The sequence below is a fragment of the Telmatherina bonti genome (assembly GCF_933228915.1).
Source record: "Telmatherina bonti genome assembly, chromosome: 24".
Taxonomy (NCBI): Eukaryota; Metazoa; Chordata; class Actinopteri; order Atheriniformes; family Telmatherinidae; genus Telmatherina; species Telmatherina bonti.
Window position 1 is genome coordinate 2,289,515 of NC_136633.1, and position 13,163 is coordinate 2,302,677.

The 13,163-nt window shown below is 54.6% G+C and overlaps 1 protein-coding gene across 1 annotated transcript in view; it reads right to left on the minus strand.

Annotated features, from left to right (window-relative positions):
- LOC306773878 (arf-GAP with GTPase, ANK repeat and PH domain-containing protein 1-like) overlaps positions 1 to 3,043 on the minus strand; it is a gene marked incomplete at both ends in the record, with an annotated part of 110,493 nt that extends 107,450 nt beyond the window's left edge. The window contains 2 exons of the mRNA XM_079263822.1: positions 1,386 to 1,527; positions 2,690 to 3,043. Coding sequence (XP_079119948.1) covers positions 1,386 to 1,527; positions 2,690 to 3,043 — 496 coding nt within the window. The remainder of the gene's footprint in view (positions 1 to 1,385; positions 1,528 to 2,689) is intronic.
- Positions 3,044 to 13,163: the final 10,120 nt, after the last annotated feature.

Sequence of the window (13,163 nt, forward strand, 5' to 3'; positions counted from 1 at the left end):
CTTCCCCCATCCCTTCCTCCACCTCTTCGTCCATCTCTTCCTCCATCCCTTCCTCCACCTCTTCCTCCACCCCTTCCTCCATCCCTTCCTCCATCCCTTCCTCCATTCCTTCCTCCACCTCTTCCTCCACCCCTTCCCCCATCCCTTCCTCCACCCCTTCCTCCATTCCTTCCTCCACCTCTTCCTCCACCGCTTCCCCATCCCTTCCTCCACCCCTTCCTCCATTCCTTCCTCCACCTCTTCCTCCACCTCTTCCCCCATCCCTTCCTCCACCTCTTCCTCCACCTCTTCCCCCATCCCTTCCTCCACCTCTTCCTCCATCCCTTCCTCCACCTCTTCCTCCATCCCTTCCTCCACCTCTTCCTCCATCCCTTCCTCCACCTCTTCCTCCATCCCTTCCTCCACCTCTTCCTCCACCCCTTCCCCCATCCCTTCCTCCACCTCTTCCTCCATCCCTTCCTCCACCTCTTCCTCCATCCCTTCCTCCACCTCTTCCTCCATCCCTTCCTCCACCTCTTCCTCCACCCCTTCCTCCATTCCTTCCTCCACCTCTTCCCCCATCCCTTCCTCCATTCCTTCCTCCATCCCTTCCTCCATCCCTTCCTCCACCTCTTCCTCCATCCCTTCCTCCACCTCTTCCTCCACCTCTTCCTCCATCCCTTCCTCCACCTCTTCCTCCATCCCTTCCTCCACCTCTTCCTCCACCCCTTCCTCCACCCCTTCCTCCACCTCTTCCTCCACCTCTTCCCCCATCCCTTCCTCCATCCCTTCCTCCATCCCTTCCTCCACCTCTTCCCCCATCCCTTCCTCCACCCCTTCCTCCATCCCTTCCTCCATTCCTTCCTCCATCCCTTCCTCCATCCCTTCCTCCACCTCTTCCCCCATCCCTTCCTCCACCTCTTCCTCCATCCCTTCCTCCACCTCTTCCTCCACCTCTTCCTCCATCCCTTCCTCCACCTCTTCCTCCATCCCTTCCTCCACCTCTTCCTCCATCCCTTCCTCCACCTCTTCCTCCACCCCTTCCTCCACCCCTTCCTCCATTCCTTCCTCCACCTCTTCCTCCATCCCTTCCTCCATCCCTTCCTCCACCTCTTCCTCCATCCCTTCCTCCACCCCTTCCTCCATCCCTTCCTCCATCCCTTCCTCCACCCCTTCCTCCATCCCTTCCTCCACCTCTTCCTCCATCCCTTCCTCCATCCCTTCCTCCACCCCTTCCTCCACCTCTTCCTCCACCCCTTCCACCACCTCTTCCTCCACCTCTTCCTCCGTCCCATCTTTACCATTCATCTGTCCATTCCTTAAGTGGCTCGCCGTCCCTCCTCCATAAACCCTGCCTTTCCTCCATCCTTCCCTCCTTACTCCACCATCATCATTGCTGCTTCTACATCTTCCTCCGCCTGAGGAGGCTGCGTGTGATGGCAGGTGTGTGTCACGGATCAATACGGTGTGATTGGTGGACCGACGCAGCGCTGTGGGAGCTTCACGGTCACATGACGCCGTGTCGCTGATGTCTGTCAACACGGACCGCTTCTCCACATCAACACAACAGAAAGTTTGATCTTTTATTTCACTAAACGGTGAAAGGAAAACTGTGTGTACTTTCTGTTTATCTTTATGTTTGGATATTTTCCCAACACTGCTGTGTAGCAGTAAATGATCCAGACTAGTTTCCTGATACTCCTTTATATTTATATTTATATTTATATTTATATTTATTTTTATTTATACTTATATTTATTTATACTTTTATTTATATTTATTTATATTTATATTTATTTATACTTATACTTATATTTATTTATACTTATATTTATTTATATTTATATTAACATGCTGTTATCTTCGTACGAGGTCCTGGTCGAGGTCCAACTGGTTTTAGGAGGTCTCAAGGTTTTTCCCTGTTCAGAGAAACTAACTGTTGGATGATCCAGCTCTGGTTCTGACTCATTTACCATATGTTGAGTTTTATATTTACAGTATATTTATTTATATTTACAGTATATTTATTTATATTTACAGTGTATTTATATTTATATTTACAGTATATTTATATTTATTTATACGTAGTGTATATTCTTATTTGTTGATATTTATATTTTTATTTTTTCATATTTACAGTATATTTGTTTAGATCTATAATTATTTATATTTATTTTTCTTTGTATATTTATATTTAAATCTATAAAAGTCCTGATCCTGAGAGGAGACCAGGATCAGGACTTTTCCAGTCCAGGATGAAACTGGAAACCTCTCTGTGTTTCAGGATGGAAGAGTCAGATCTGTAGGACAGAAAAGGAAGTTATTGGCGCTGGCGGTGGGGGCGGCGGGGGCTTTGTCCAGGCGGCGTGAGGGATGGGAGGGAGAGGAAGAGGGGGGGGCTGATAGATGGAAAAAGGCCCTCCCCTCGTGGTCTCTCAAGTGAGTAATAGAGGCCGAAATTTCATTTTGCAAGTGGCTGATTTAATGATCCAAAGGGTAATTAATGGCCTGATTATCTTAATGTTAAATATGGCCAGCAGCAATTACACTGACCTCCTGTCTGTCAAGGTCTGGCCCCCCCCTCACCTCCCGATTAGGTGCAGTTTGGAGGTTTGCAGGAGGGTGGAGAGGGGGTGGAAGGAGGACGAGCGAGGAGGAGGCAGGACTGAGACAGAAGAAAGGGATGATGCTCGGCGACATCACACCTCACCTCCATGGCGTCCCCCCCGTCCATGGCGTCCCCCCCGGTCCATGGCGTCCCCCCCGTCCATGGCGTCCCCCCCCGTCCATGGCGTCCCCCCCCCGTCCATGGCGTCCCCCCCCCTCCATGGCGTCCCCCCCGTCCATGGCGTCCCCCCCCCTCCATGGCGTCCCCCCCGTCCATGGCGTCCCCACCGTCCATGGCGTCCCCCCCGTCCATGGCGTCCCCACCGTCCATGGCGTCCCCACCGTCCATGGCGTCCCCCCGGTCCATGGCGTCCCCCCCGTCCATGGCGTCGCCCCCGTCCATGGCGTCCCCCCGGTCCATGGCGTCCCCCCCGTCCATGGCGTCCCCCCGGTCCATGGCGTCCCCCCCGGTCCATGGCGTCCCCACCGTCCATGGCGTCCCCCCGGTCCATGGCGTCCCCACCGTCCATGGCGTCCCCCCGGTCCATGGCGTCGCCCCCGTCCATGGCGTCCCCCCCGTCCATGGCGTCCCCCCGGTCCATGGCGTCCCCACCGTCCATGGCGTCCCCCCGGTCCATGGCGTCCCCCCCGTCCATGGCGTCCCCCCGGTCCATGGCGTCGCCACCGTCCATGGCGTCCCCCCGGTCCATGGCGTCCCCCCCCGTCCATGGCGTCGCCCCCGTCCAGTGAGATGTGTGACAAGGCCGAGCCCCGCCATGTCCAGGTGTTGTCATGTCTGCCCCCCCGGGTTCTCCCTGTACAGCGACGGCTGGTCCAGTTCTCATTACCATCAGCGAGCCGCTGCCAGGACGAGTCCTGTCGCTGCTGATCGTTGTACAGCTGGCGACGCCACGCCACGCCGCCCCACACTGCTCCGCCATGAAGGCCGATACTTGTTGACACGTGTCGCTTTCAGTGCCGAGGTTGCCGCGGCGGCGAAGCTGGGAGGGGTGGTTGCGGTGTGGAGGAACGCCAACCGCGGCAGCTCTGCACCGCCAGAGGGATCCTGGTAGACGGATACTTTCCCCGGAATCAGACCGCAAAAAGACTCTAAACGTTCCCATTAACCTCTGGCAGCCCGCGGTCAGCCGTCATCACCTCAGCTGGCGTTCCTGCCCGGCGCCGTGGCCCCAGCTGATGCCAGCGCTGAAGGGGCTGCTAAGTTTGGGCGTGCTGCCCGTCGCATGGGGCCCACGGGGGCTGCAGGACCCTCGGCCGGGGTTCTCAGCACCGCTGCTCATTGTTTTAATTATGTGTCGAGTGGCGCATCAACACCAGCAGCCAAAGGCCGGCTCGCCGCGTTGGCCGCGGCGAGTTAGCGGGCAGCGAGTGACAGCCACGCTAATCCGGCCTCCTGGCCGTTGCACAGGGCAGGCGGTGGCCGTTAGCCTCCACCTCCCACCCCGTCCTCGTGCCAAAGACTGACCTTTGACAGTCTGTCGCAGAGGGTCGGCACCCCCCGGTCCGGCCGTGATGCTCTGCTGCCGTCACCGTGGCAACACAGAATAATCCCGTTCTCTGCTGTTCTGCGTCTCCTGAGTGACGGATCCGCTGGCAGGGTGGCGGGGGCTTCGCAGGTACCACACTCAGGTGCCTCACCTTAATTAGACAGCAGAAAAATGAGCCGCAACGAGGCGGGCTAAAGGATGAGGGTGGAGGTGCGATGTATTGCCGCGTCGCCGCGTACCACACACTTAACGGCTCGGCCTGCATGACAAATGCTCGGCCAGTAATAATTTAGCAGCAGGTCTGCGGTGCGGGGAGCCAGGAGAGGGGACAGAATAAGGGCCCTTTATGGGAACAGATTAGTCTTGTTCCTCCCAGAAAGGCCAGTGCTAACAGATTTAAAATTAGACCGGGGGCTTTTAATCTGGGCCGGGGTGCAGGTGCAGCGGACGCCCTAACATTGGACTGGGATTGGACCCAGGGGACCAGATGGGGCGACCGGGACAAGGGGGTGGGGCAAGGGGCCCTGCATCACAAGATAATTGTCCCCCAGGGTCAGGAAAATGATGCAGGAGGGGGGGCAGCAGCCTTGGCTCATAACTCCATAAAAGCACAGATCAGACTGGTGTGGTCTGAGACGGACACGTCACGGCTGCCGGAGCTGGAACTAAAACCAGTTTTTCTCTTTCTGCTTCGCTTTTTCACTAGTTTTTAATGAAATCTCTAAACTGTTCATTTCCATTCGGTTTGAGTTTGGTTGTGTTTACACGCTAAGACCACAGGAGGGAAAAACTCCATCTGGACCAGAACCAGGAGGGAAAACCTGCATCAGAACCAGAACCAGGAGGGAAAACCTCCATCTGGACCAGAACCAGGAGGGAAAACCTGCATCAGAACCAGAACCAGGAGGGAAAACCTCCATTCTGGACCAGAACCAGGAGGGAAAACCTCCATTCTGGACCAGAACCAGGAGGGAAAACCTCCATCTGGACCAGAACCAGGAGGGAAAACCTCCATCTGGACCAGAACCAGGAGGGAAAACCTCCATTCTGGACCAGAACCAGGAGGGAAAACCTCCATTCTGGACCAGAACCAGGAGGGAAAACCTCCATCTGGACCAGAACCAGGAGGGAAAACCTCCATCTGGACCAGAACCAGGAGGGAAAACCTCCATCTGGAACAGAACCAGGAGGGAAAACCTCCATTCTGGACCAGAACCAGGAGGGAAAACCTCCATCTGGACCAGAACCAGGAGGGAAAACCTCCATCTGGACCAGAACCAGGAGGGAAAACCTCCATCTGGACCAGAACCAGGAGGGAAAACCTCCATTCTGGACCAGAACCAGGAGGGTAAACCTCCATCTGGACCAGAACCAGGAGGGAAAACCTCCATCTGGACCAGAACCAGGAGGGAAAACCTCCATCTGGACCAGAACCAGGAGGGAAAACCTCCATCTGGACCAGAACCAGGAGGGAAAACCTCCATCAGAACCAGAACCAGGAAGGAAGACCTCCATCTGGACCAGAACCAGGAGGGAAGACCTCCATCTGGACCAGAACCAGGAGGGAAAACCTCCATCTGGACCAGAACCAGGAGGGAAAACCTCCATCTGGACCAGAACCAGGAGGGAAAACCTCCATCTGGACCAGAACCAGGAGGGAAAACCTGCATCAGAACCAGAACCAGGAGGGAAAACCTCCATTCTGGACCAGAACCAGGAGGGAAAACCTCCATCAGGACCAGAACCAGGAGGGAAAACCTGCATCAGAACCAGAACCAGCAGGGAAAACCTCCATCAGGACCAGAACCAGGAGGGAAAACCTCCATCTGGACCAGAACCAGGAGGGAAAACCTCCATCAGGACCAGAACCAGGAAGGAAGACCTCCATCAGGACCAGAACCAGGAGGGAAAACCTCCATCTGGACCAGAACCAGGAGGGAAAACCTGCATCAGAACCAGAACCAGGAGGGAAAACCTCCATTCTGGACCAGAACCAGGAGGGAAAACCTCCATTCTGGACCAGAACCAGGAGGGAAAACCTCCATCTGGACCAGAACCAGGAAGGAAGACCTCCATCTGGACCAGAACCATGAAGGAAAACCTCCATCAGAACCAGAACCAGGAAGGAAAACCTCCATCTGGACCAGAACCAGCAGGGAAAACCTCCATCTGGACCAGAACCAGGAGGGAAAACCTCCATCTGGACCAGAACCAGGAGGGAAAACCTCCATCTGGACCAGAACCAGGAGGGAAAACCTCCATCTGGACCAGAACCAGGAGGGAAAACCTCCATTCTGGACCAGAACCAGGAGGGAAAACCTCCATTCTGGACCAGAACCAGGAGGGAAAACCTCCATCTGGACCAGAACCAGGAGGGAAAACCTCCATCTGGACCAGAACCAGGAGGGAAAACCTCCATTCTGGACCAGAACCAGGAGGGAAAACCTCCATCTGGACCAGAACCAGGAGGGAAAACCTCCATCTGGACCAGAACCAGGAGGGAAAACCTCCATCTGGACCAGAACCAGGACCAGGAGGGAAAACCTCCATTCTGGACCAGAACCAGGAGGGAAAACCTCCATCTGGACCAGAACCAGGAGGGAAAACCTCCATCTGGACCAGAACCAGGAGGGAAAACCTGCATCAGAACCAGAACCAGGAGGGAAAACCTCCATTCTGGACCAGAACCAGGAGGGAAAACCTCCATTCTGGACCAGAACCAGGAGGGAAAACCTCCATTCTGGACCAGAACCAGGAGGGAAAACCTCCATTCTGGACCAGAACCAGGGGGGAAAACCTCCATCTGGACCAGAACCAGGAGGGAAAACCTCCATCTGGACCAGAACCAGGAATGAAAACCTCCATCTGGACCAGAACCAGGAAGGAAAACCTCCATCAGAACCAGAACCAGGAAGGAAAACCTCCATCAGAACCAGAACCAGGAGGGAAAACCTCCATCTGGACCAGAACCAGGAGGAAAAACCTCCATCTGGACCAGAACCAGGAGGAAAAACCTCCATTCTGGACCAGAACCAGGAGGGAAAACCTCCATTCTGGACCAGAACCAGGAGGGAAAACCTCCATGAGGACCAGAACCAGGAGGGAAAACCTCCATCTGGACCAGAACCAGGAAGGAAGACCTCCATCTGGACCAGAACCAGGAAGGAAAACCTCCATCAGAACCAGAACCAGGAAGGAAAACCTCCATCAGAACCAGAACCAGGAAGGAAAACCTCCATCAGAACCAGAACCAGGAAGGAAGACCTCCATCTGGACCAGAACCAGGAGGGAAGACCTCCATCTGGACCAGAACCAGGAGGGAAGACCTCCATCTGGACCAGAACCAGGAGGGAAAACCTCCATTCTGGACCAGAACCGGGGGGGAAAACCTCCATTCTGGACCAGAACCAGGAGGGAAAACCTCCATGAGGACCAGAACCAGGAGGGAAAACCTCCATCTGGACCAGAACCAGGAAGGAAGACCTCCATCTGGACCAGAACCAGGAAGGAAAACCTCCATCAGAACCAGAACCAGGAAGGAAAACCTCCATCAGAACCAGAACCAGGAAGGAAAACCTCCATCAGAACCAGAACCAGGAAGGAAGACCTCCATCTGGACCAGAACCAGGAGGGAAAACCTCCATCTGGACCAGAACCAGGAAGGAAGACCTCCATCTGGACCAGAACCAGGAAGGAAAACCTCCATCAGAACCAGAACCAGGAAGGAAAACCTCCATCAGAACCAGAACCAGGAAGGAAAACCTCCATCAGAACCAGAACCAGGAAGGAAAACCTCCACCAGAACCAGGAGGGAAAACCTCCATCAGGACCAGAACCAGGAAGGAAAACCTCCATCAGAACCAGAACCAGGAAGGAAGACCTCCATCTGGACCAGAACCAGGAAGGAAGACCTCCATCTGGACCAGAACCAGGAAGGAAGACCTCCATCTGGACCAGAACCATGAAGGAAAACCTCCATCAGAACCAGAACCAGGAAGGAAAACCTCCATCAGAACCAGAACCAGGAAGGAAAACCTCCATCTGGACCAGAACCAGCAGGGAAAACCTCCATCAGGACCAGAACCAGGAGGGAAAACCTCCATCAGGACCAGAACCAGGAGGGAAAACCTCCATCAGGACCAGAACCAGGAAGGAAGACCTCCATCAGGACCAGAACCAGGAAGGAAGACCTCCATCAGAACCAGAACCAGGAAGGAAAACCTCCATCAGAACCAGAACCAGGAAGGAAAACCTCCATCTGGACCAGAACCAGGAAGGAAAACCTCCATCAGAACCAGAACCAGGAAGGAAAACCTCCATCAGAACCAGAACCAGGAAGGAAGACCTCCATCAGAACCAGAACCAGGAGGGAAGACCTCCATCTGGACCAGAACCAGGAGGGAAGACCTCCATCTGGACCAGAACCAGGAAGGAAGACCTCCATCTGGACCAGAACCAGGAAGGAAAACCTCCATCAGAACCAGAACCAGGAAGGAAAACCTCCATCAGAACCAGAACCAGGAAGGAAAACCTCCATCTGGACCAGAACCAGCAGGGAAAACCTCCATCAGGACCAGAACCAGGAGGGAAGACCTCCATCAGGACCAGAACCAGGAAGGAAGACCTCCATCAGGACCAAAACCAGGAAGGAAAACCTCCATCAGAACCAGAACCAGGAAGGAAAACCTCCATCAGAACCAGAACCAGGAAGGAAAACCTCCATCAGAACCAGGAAGGAAAACCTCCATCTGGACCAGAACCATGAAGGAAAACCTCCATCAGAACCAGAACCAGGAAGGAAAACCTCCATCAGAACCAGAACCAGGAAGGAAAACCTCCATCTGGACCAAACCTCCATCTGGACCAGAACCAGGAGGGAAAACCTCCATCTGGACCAGAACCAGGAAGGAAGACCTCCATCTGGACCAGAACCATGAAGGAAAACCTCCATCAGAACCAGAACCAGGAAGGAAAACCTCCATCAGAACCAGAACCAGGAAGGAAAACCTCCATCAGAACCAGAACCAGGAAGGAAGACCTCCATCTGGACCAGAACCAGGAAGGAAAACCTCCATCTGGACCAGAACCATGAAGGAAAACCTCCATCAGAACCAGAACCAGGAAGGAAAACCTCCATCAGAACCAGAACCAGGAAGGAAAACCTCCATCTGGACCAGAACCAGCAGGGAAAACCTCCATCAGGACCAGAACCAGGAGGGAAAACCTCCATCAGGACCAGAACCAGGAAGGAAGACCTCCATCAGGACCAGAACCAGGAAGGAAGACCTCCATCAGGACCAGAACCAGGAAGGAAGAATTCCATCAGGACCAGAACCAGGAAGGAAAACCTCCATCAGAACCAGAACCAGGAAGGAAAACCTCCATCAGAACCAGAACCAGGAAGGAAGACCTCCATCAGGACCAGAACCAGGAGGGAAAACCTCCATCTGGACCAGAACCAGGAGGGAAAACCTCCATCAGGACCAGAACCAGGAGGGAAAACCTCCATCAGGACCAGAACCAGGAGGGAAAACCTGCATCAGAACCAGAACCAGGAAGGAAAACCTCCATCAGAACCAGAACCAGGAAGGAAAACCTCCACCAGAACCAGGAGGGAAAACCTCCATCAGGACCAGAACCAGGAAGGAAAACCTCCATCAGAACCAGAACCAGGAAGGAAAACCTCCATCTGGACCAGAACCAGGAAGGAAAACCTCCATCAGAACCAGAACCAGGAAGGAAAACCTCCATCAGAACCAGAACCAGGAAGGAAAACCTCCATCTGGACCAGAACCAGGAGGGAAAACCTCCATCAGGACCAGAACCAGGAGGGAAAACCTCCATCAGGACCAGAACCAGGAAGGAAAACCTCCATCAGGACCAGAACCAGGAAGGAAAACCTCCATCTGAACCAGAACCAGGAAGGAAAACCTCCATCTGGACCAGAACCAGGAGGGAAAACCTCCATCTGGACCAGAACCAGGAGGGAAAACCTCCATCAGAACTAGAACCAGGAGGAAAAACCTCCATCTGGACCAGAACCAGGAAGGAAAACCTCCATCTGGACCAGAACCAGGAGGGAAAACCTCTATCTGGACCAGAACTAGGAGGAAAACCTCCATCAGAACTAGAACCAGGAGGAAAAACCTCCATCTGGACCAGAACCAGGAGGGAAAACCTCCATCAGGACCAGAACCAGGAAGGAAAACCTCCATCAGGACCAGAACCAGGAGGGAAAACCTGCATCAGAACCAGAACCAGGAAGGAAAACCTCCATCAGAACCAGAACCAGGAAGGAAAACCTCCATCAGAACCAGAACCAGGAAGGAAAACCTCCATCAGAACCAGAACCAGGAAGGAAGACCTCCATCAGAACCAGAACCAGGAAGGAAAACCTCCATCAGAACCAGAACCAGGAAGGAAAACCTCCATCAGGACCAGAACCAGGAAGGAAAACCTCCATCAGAACCAGAACCAGGAAGGAAAACCTCCATCAGGACCAGAACCAGGAAGGAAAACCTCCATCAGGACCAGAACCAGGGAGGAAAACCTCCATCAGGACCAGAACCAGGAGGGAAAACCTCCATCAGGACCAGAACCAGGAGGGAAAACCTCCATCAGGACCAGAACCAGGAAGGAAAACCTCCATCTGAACCATTCCCAAACTGATTGGTCACCAGCCTGAATGCTGTCACAATGCTGACTCGCAGTGGGACAACCGCTGTCGGAGCTGGGGGTTCTGGTGGGGGCCAGTCCGGAGAGGCACTCGCAGTGGGACAACCGCTGTCGGAGCTGGGGGTTCTGGTGGGGGCCAGTCTGGAGAGGCACTCGCAGTGGGACAACCGCTGTCGGAGCTGGGGGTTCTAGTGGGGGCCAGTCTGGAGAGGCACTCGCAGTGGGACAACCGCTGTCGGAGCTGGGGGTTCTGGTGGGGGCCAGTCCGGAGAGGCACTCGCAGTGGGACAACCGCTGTCGGAGCTGGGGGTTCTGGTGGGGGCCAGTCCGGAGAGGCACTCGCAGTGGGACAACCGCTGTCGGAGCTGGGGGTTCTGGTGGGGGCCAGTCTGGAGAGGCACTCGCAGTGGGACAACCGCTGTCGGAGCTGGGGGTTCTGGTGGGGGCCAGTCCGGAGAGGCACTCGCAGTGGGACAACCGCTGTCGGAGCTGGGGGTTCTGGTGGGGGCCAGTCCGGAGAGGCACTCGCAGTGGGACAACCGCTGTCGGAGCTGGGGGTTCTGGTGGGGGCCAGTCTGGAGAGGCCCTCGCAGTGGGACAACCGCTGTTGGAGCTGTGGACTCTCAAACAGCTCTGCTGCACGGCATCTCGTTGTTTCCTCCTTACTTCCACCAGATCCTAACTTGCACTTTGTTGGTCTCCGGACCACACGGTGGCGCTGCCGTCGTCTCCGTGCAGCGCGTGGATGTGACCAAGCTGTCCGACAAGTTGTAGCGTGTTTTTGAGGTGTCGTGTGGATTGACGTGGCGGATTAGCTGCTGCGGGGTCGTTTCTTACATATAGGCCAACATAAATGTCACAATCTTCGGGATAAATAACCGACTTTCCCACGAGATCAGCCAGAATGAGTCGAGCTCCGTTTCATCTGCGTGGGTTAACTAGCCGCTCCCGCCGCCATCATCTCTGCACCATGTGCAGCCCCCGCCGACTGCAGCCGGCCCCTCGGCCTGCATGTTAAACAGCACACACTGGGAGCCTCCTGACAGGCAGGCCCACTGCAAACGCTGAAAAATAATTGGCCCCTGCATTCTAATTCATCTGTAAAAGGGAGGCCTTGATTAAATTAGTCCTAATAGACATTATTTTGTACATGACTGCCTCGCCGCTGCCATAACCGCGTCCCCCAACTCGCCTAACAAGCCCTCCAATTTACTATTGACATTAAGCCGGACGACACGAGCCAATCAGCAGACCATTCATCGTTTGTCATCGCGGCGAGGTTATGCTAATGCGAGCTAAAAGCACAAACTAAATGCACATTCTTTATGCCTGAGTCATCAGATTAACCTCGCCGTCCTCTGCCCCCTCCTCTCCCTTCTTCTAATAATGAAGAAATAAATAACACTCTCCACATGCGTGACTGTGTCCGTCCTCGCCGCTCCTGCTCGCTAGAAGCCGGCGGGGTCGGCTCCTGGAGCAGAAATGAATCCGTTCGGTAACCGTCCCCCCCCCTCGTTTCCCTGCAGCTAATTGGCTCAGTCGGCAAATTGCTCATAGAATAAAGGAAAGGGAGAAAGGGGGTGGAGAAGCCGGACGGCAGAGTTCTCCTTGCGTCCGTCGGTAATGTGTTTGGATTGAATGGGTTCACTGCCAGCCGGCTGGTAAACATCTGAGAAAAAAGCTTTTTTCTCCTTTAATCGAGTTTCCGGCTCCAACTGCGGTGGATCACCTGGTAGGTCGTGGACTGGAAATGGTCCAGTTGCTGGGCTCATCCGCATCAGGTGAACAACTGCGTTGTCATGGAGATGCATGGCTGTAAAAACAGATCCTTTCACCAGGAAATAGACGTAGAGAACATAGAACAGAACTAAAACAACGTTCCAGCTCTACGTTCTAAACACAGCTCCTAAGTAACCCAACGCCTCATTTGTCCCGATCACGTTCCCGTCTGATCCGGAGACACCGGGACCAAGACACCAGGACCGGACCGTCTGGTCCGGAGACACCGGGACCAAGACACCAGGACCGGACCGTCTGGTCCGGAGACACCGGGACTGGACCAGTCTTCCAAATCAGCTGATCTGCTTTGGGAAACTTTAGTCCATCCCGAGCCAGATCTAAGCCAGACCAGAGCCAGACCTGAGACAGATCTAAGCCAGACCAGAGCCAGACCTGAGACAGATCTAAGCCAGACCAGAGCCAGACCTGAGACAGATCTAAGCCAGACCAGAGCCAGACCTGAGACAGATCTAAGCCAGACCAGAGCCAGACCTGAGCCAGATCTAAGCCAGACCTGAGCCAGATCTAAGCCAGACCTGAGCCAGATCTAAGCCAGACCAGAGCCAGACCAGAGCCAGATCTAAGCCAGACCAGAGCCAGACCAGAGCCAGATCT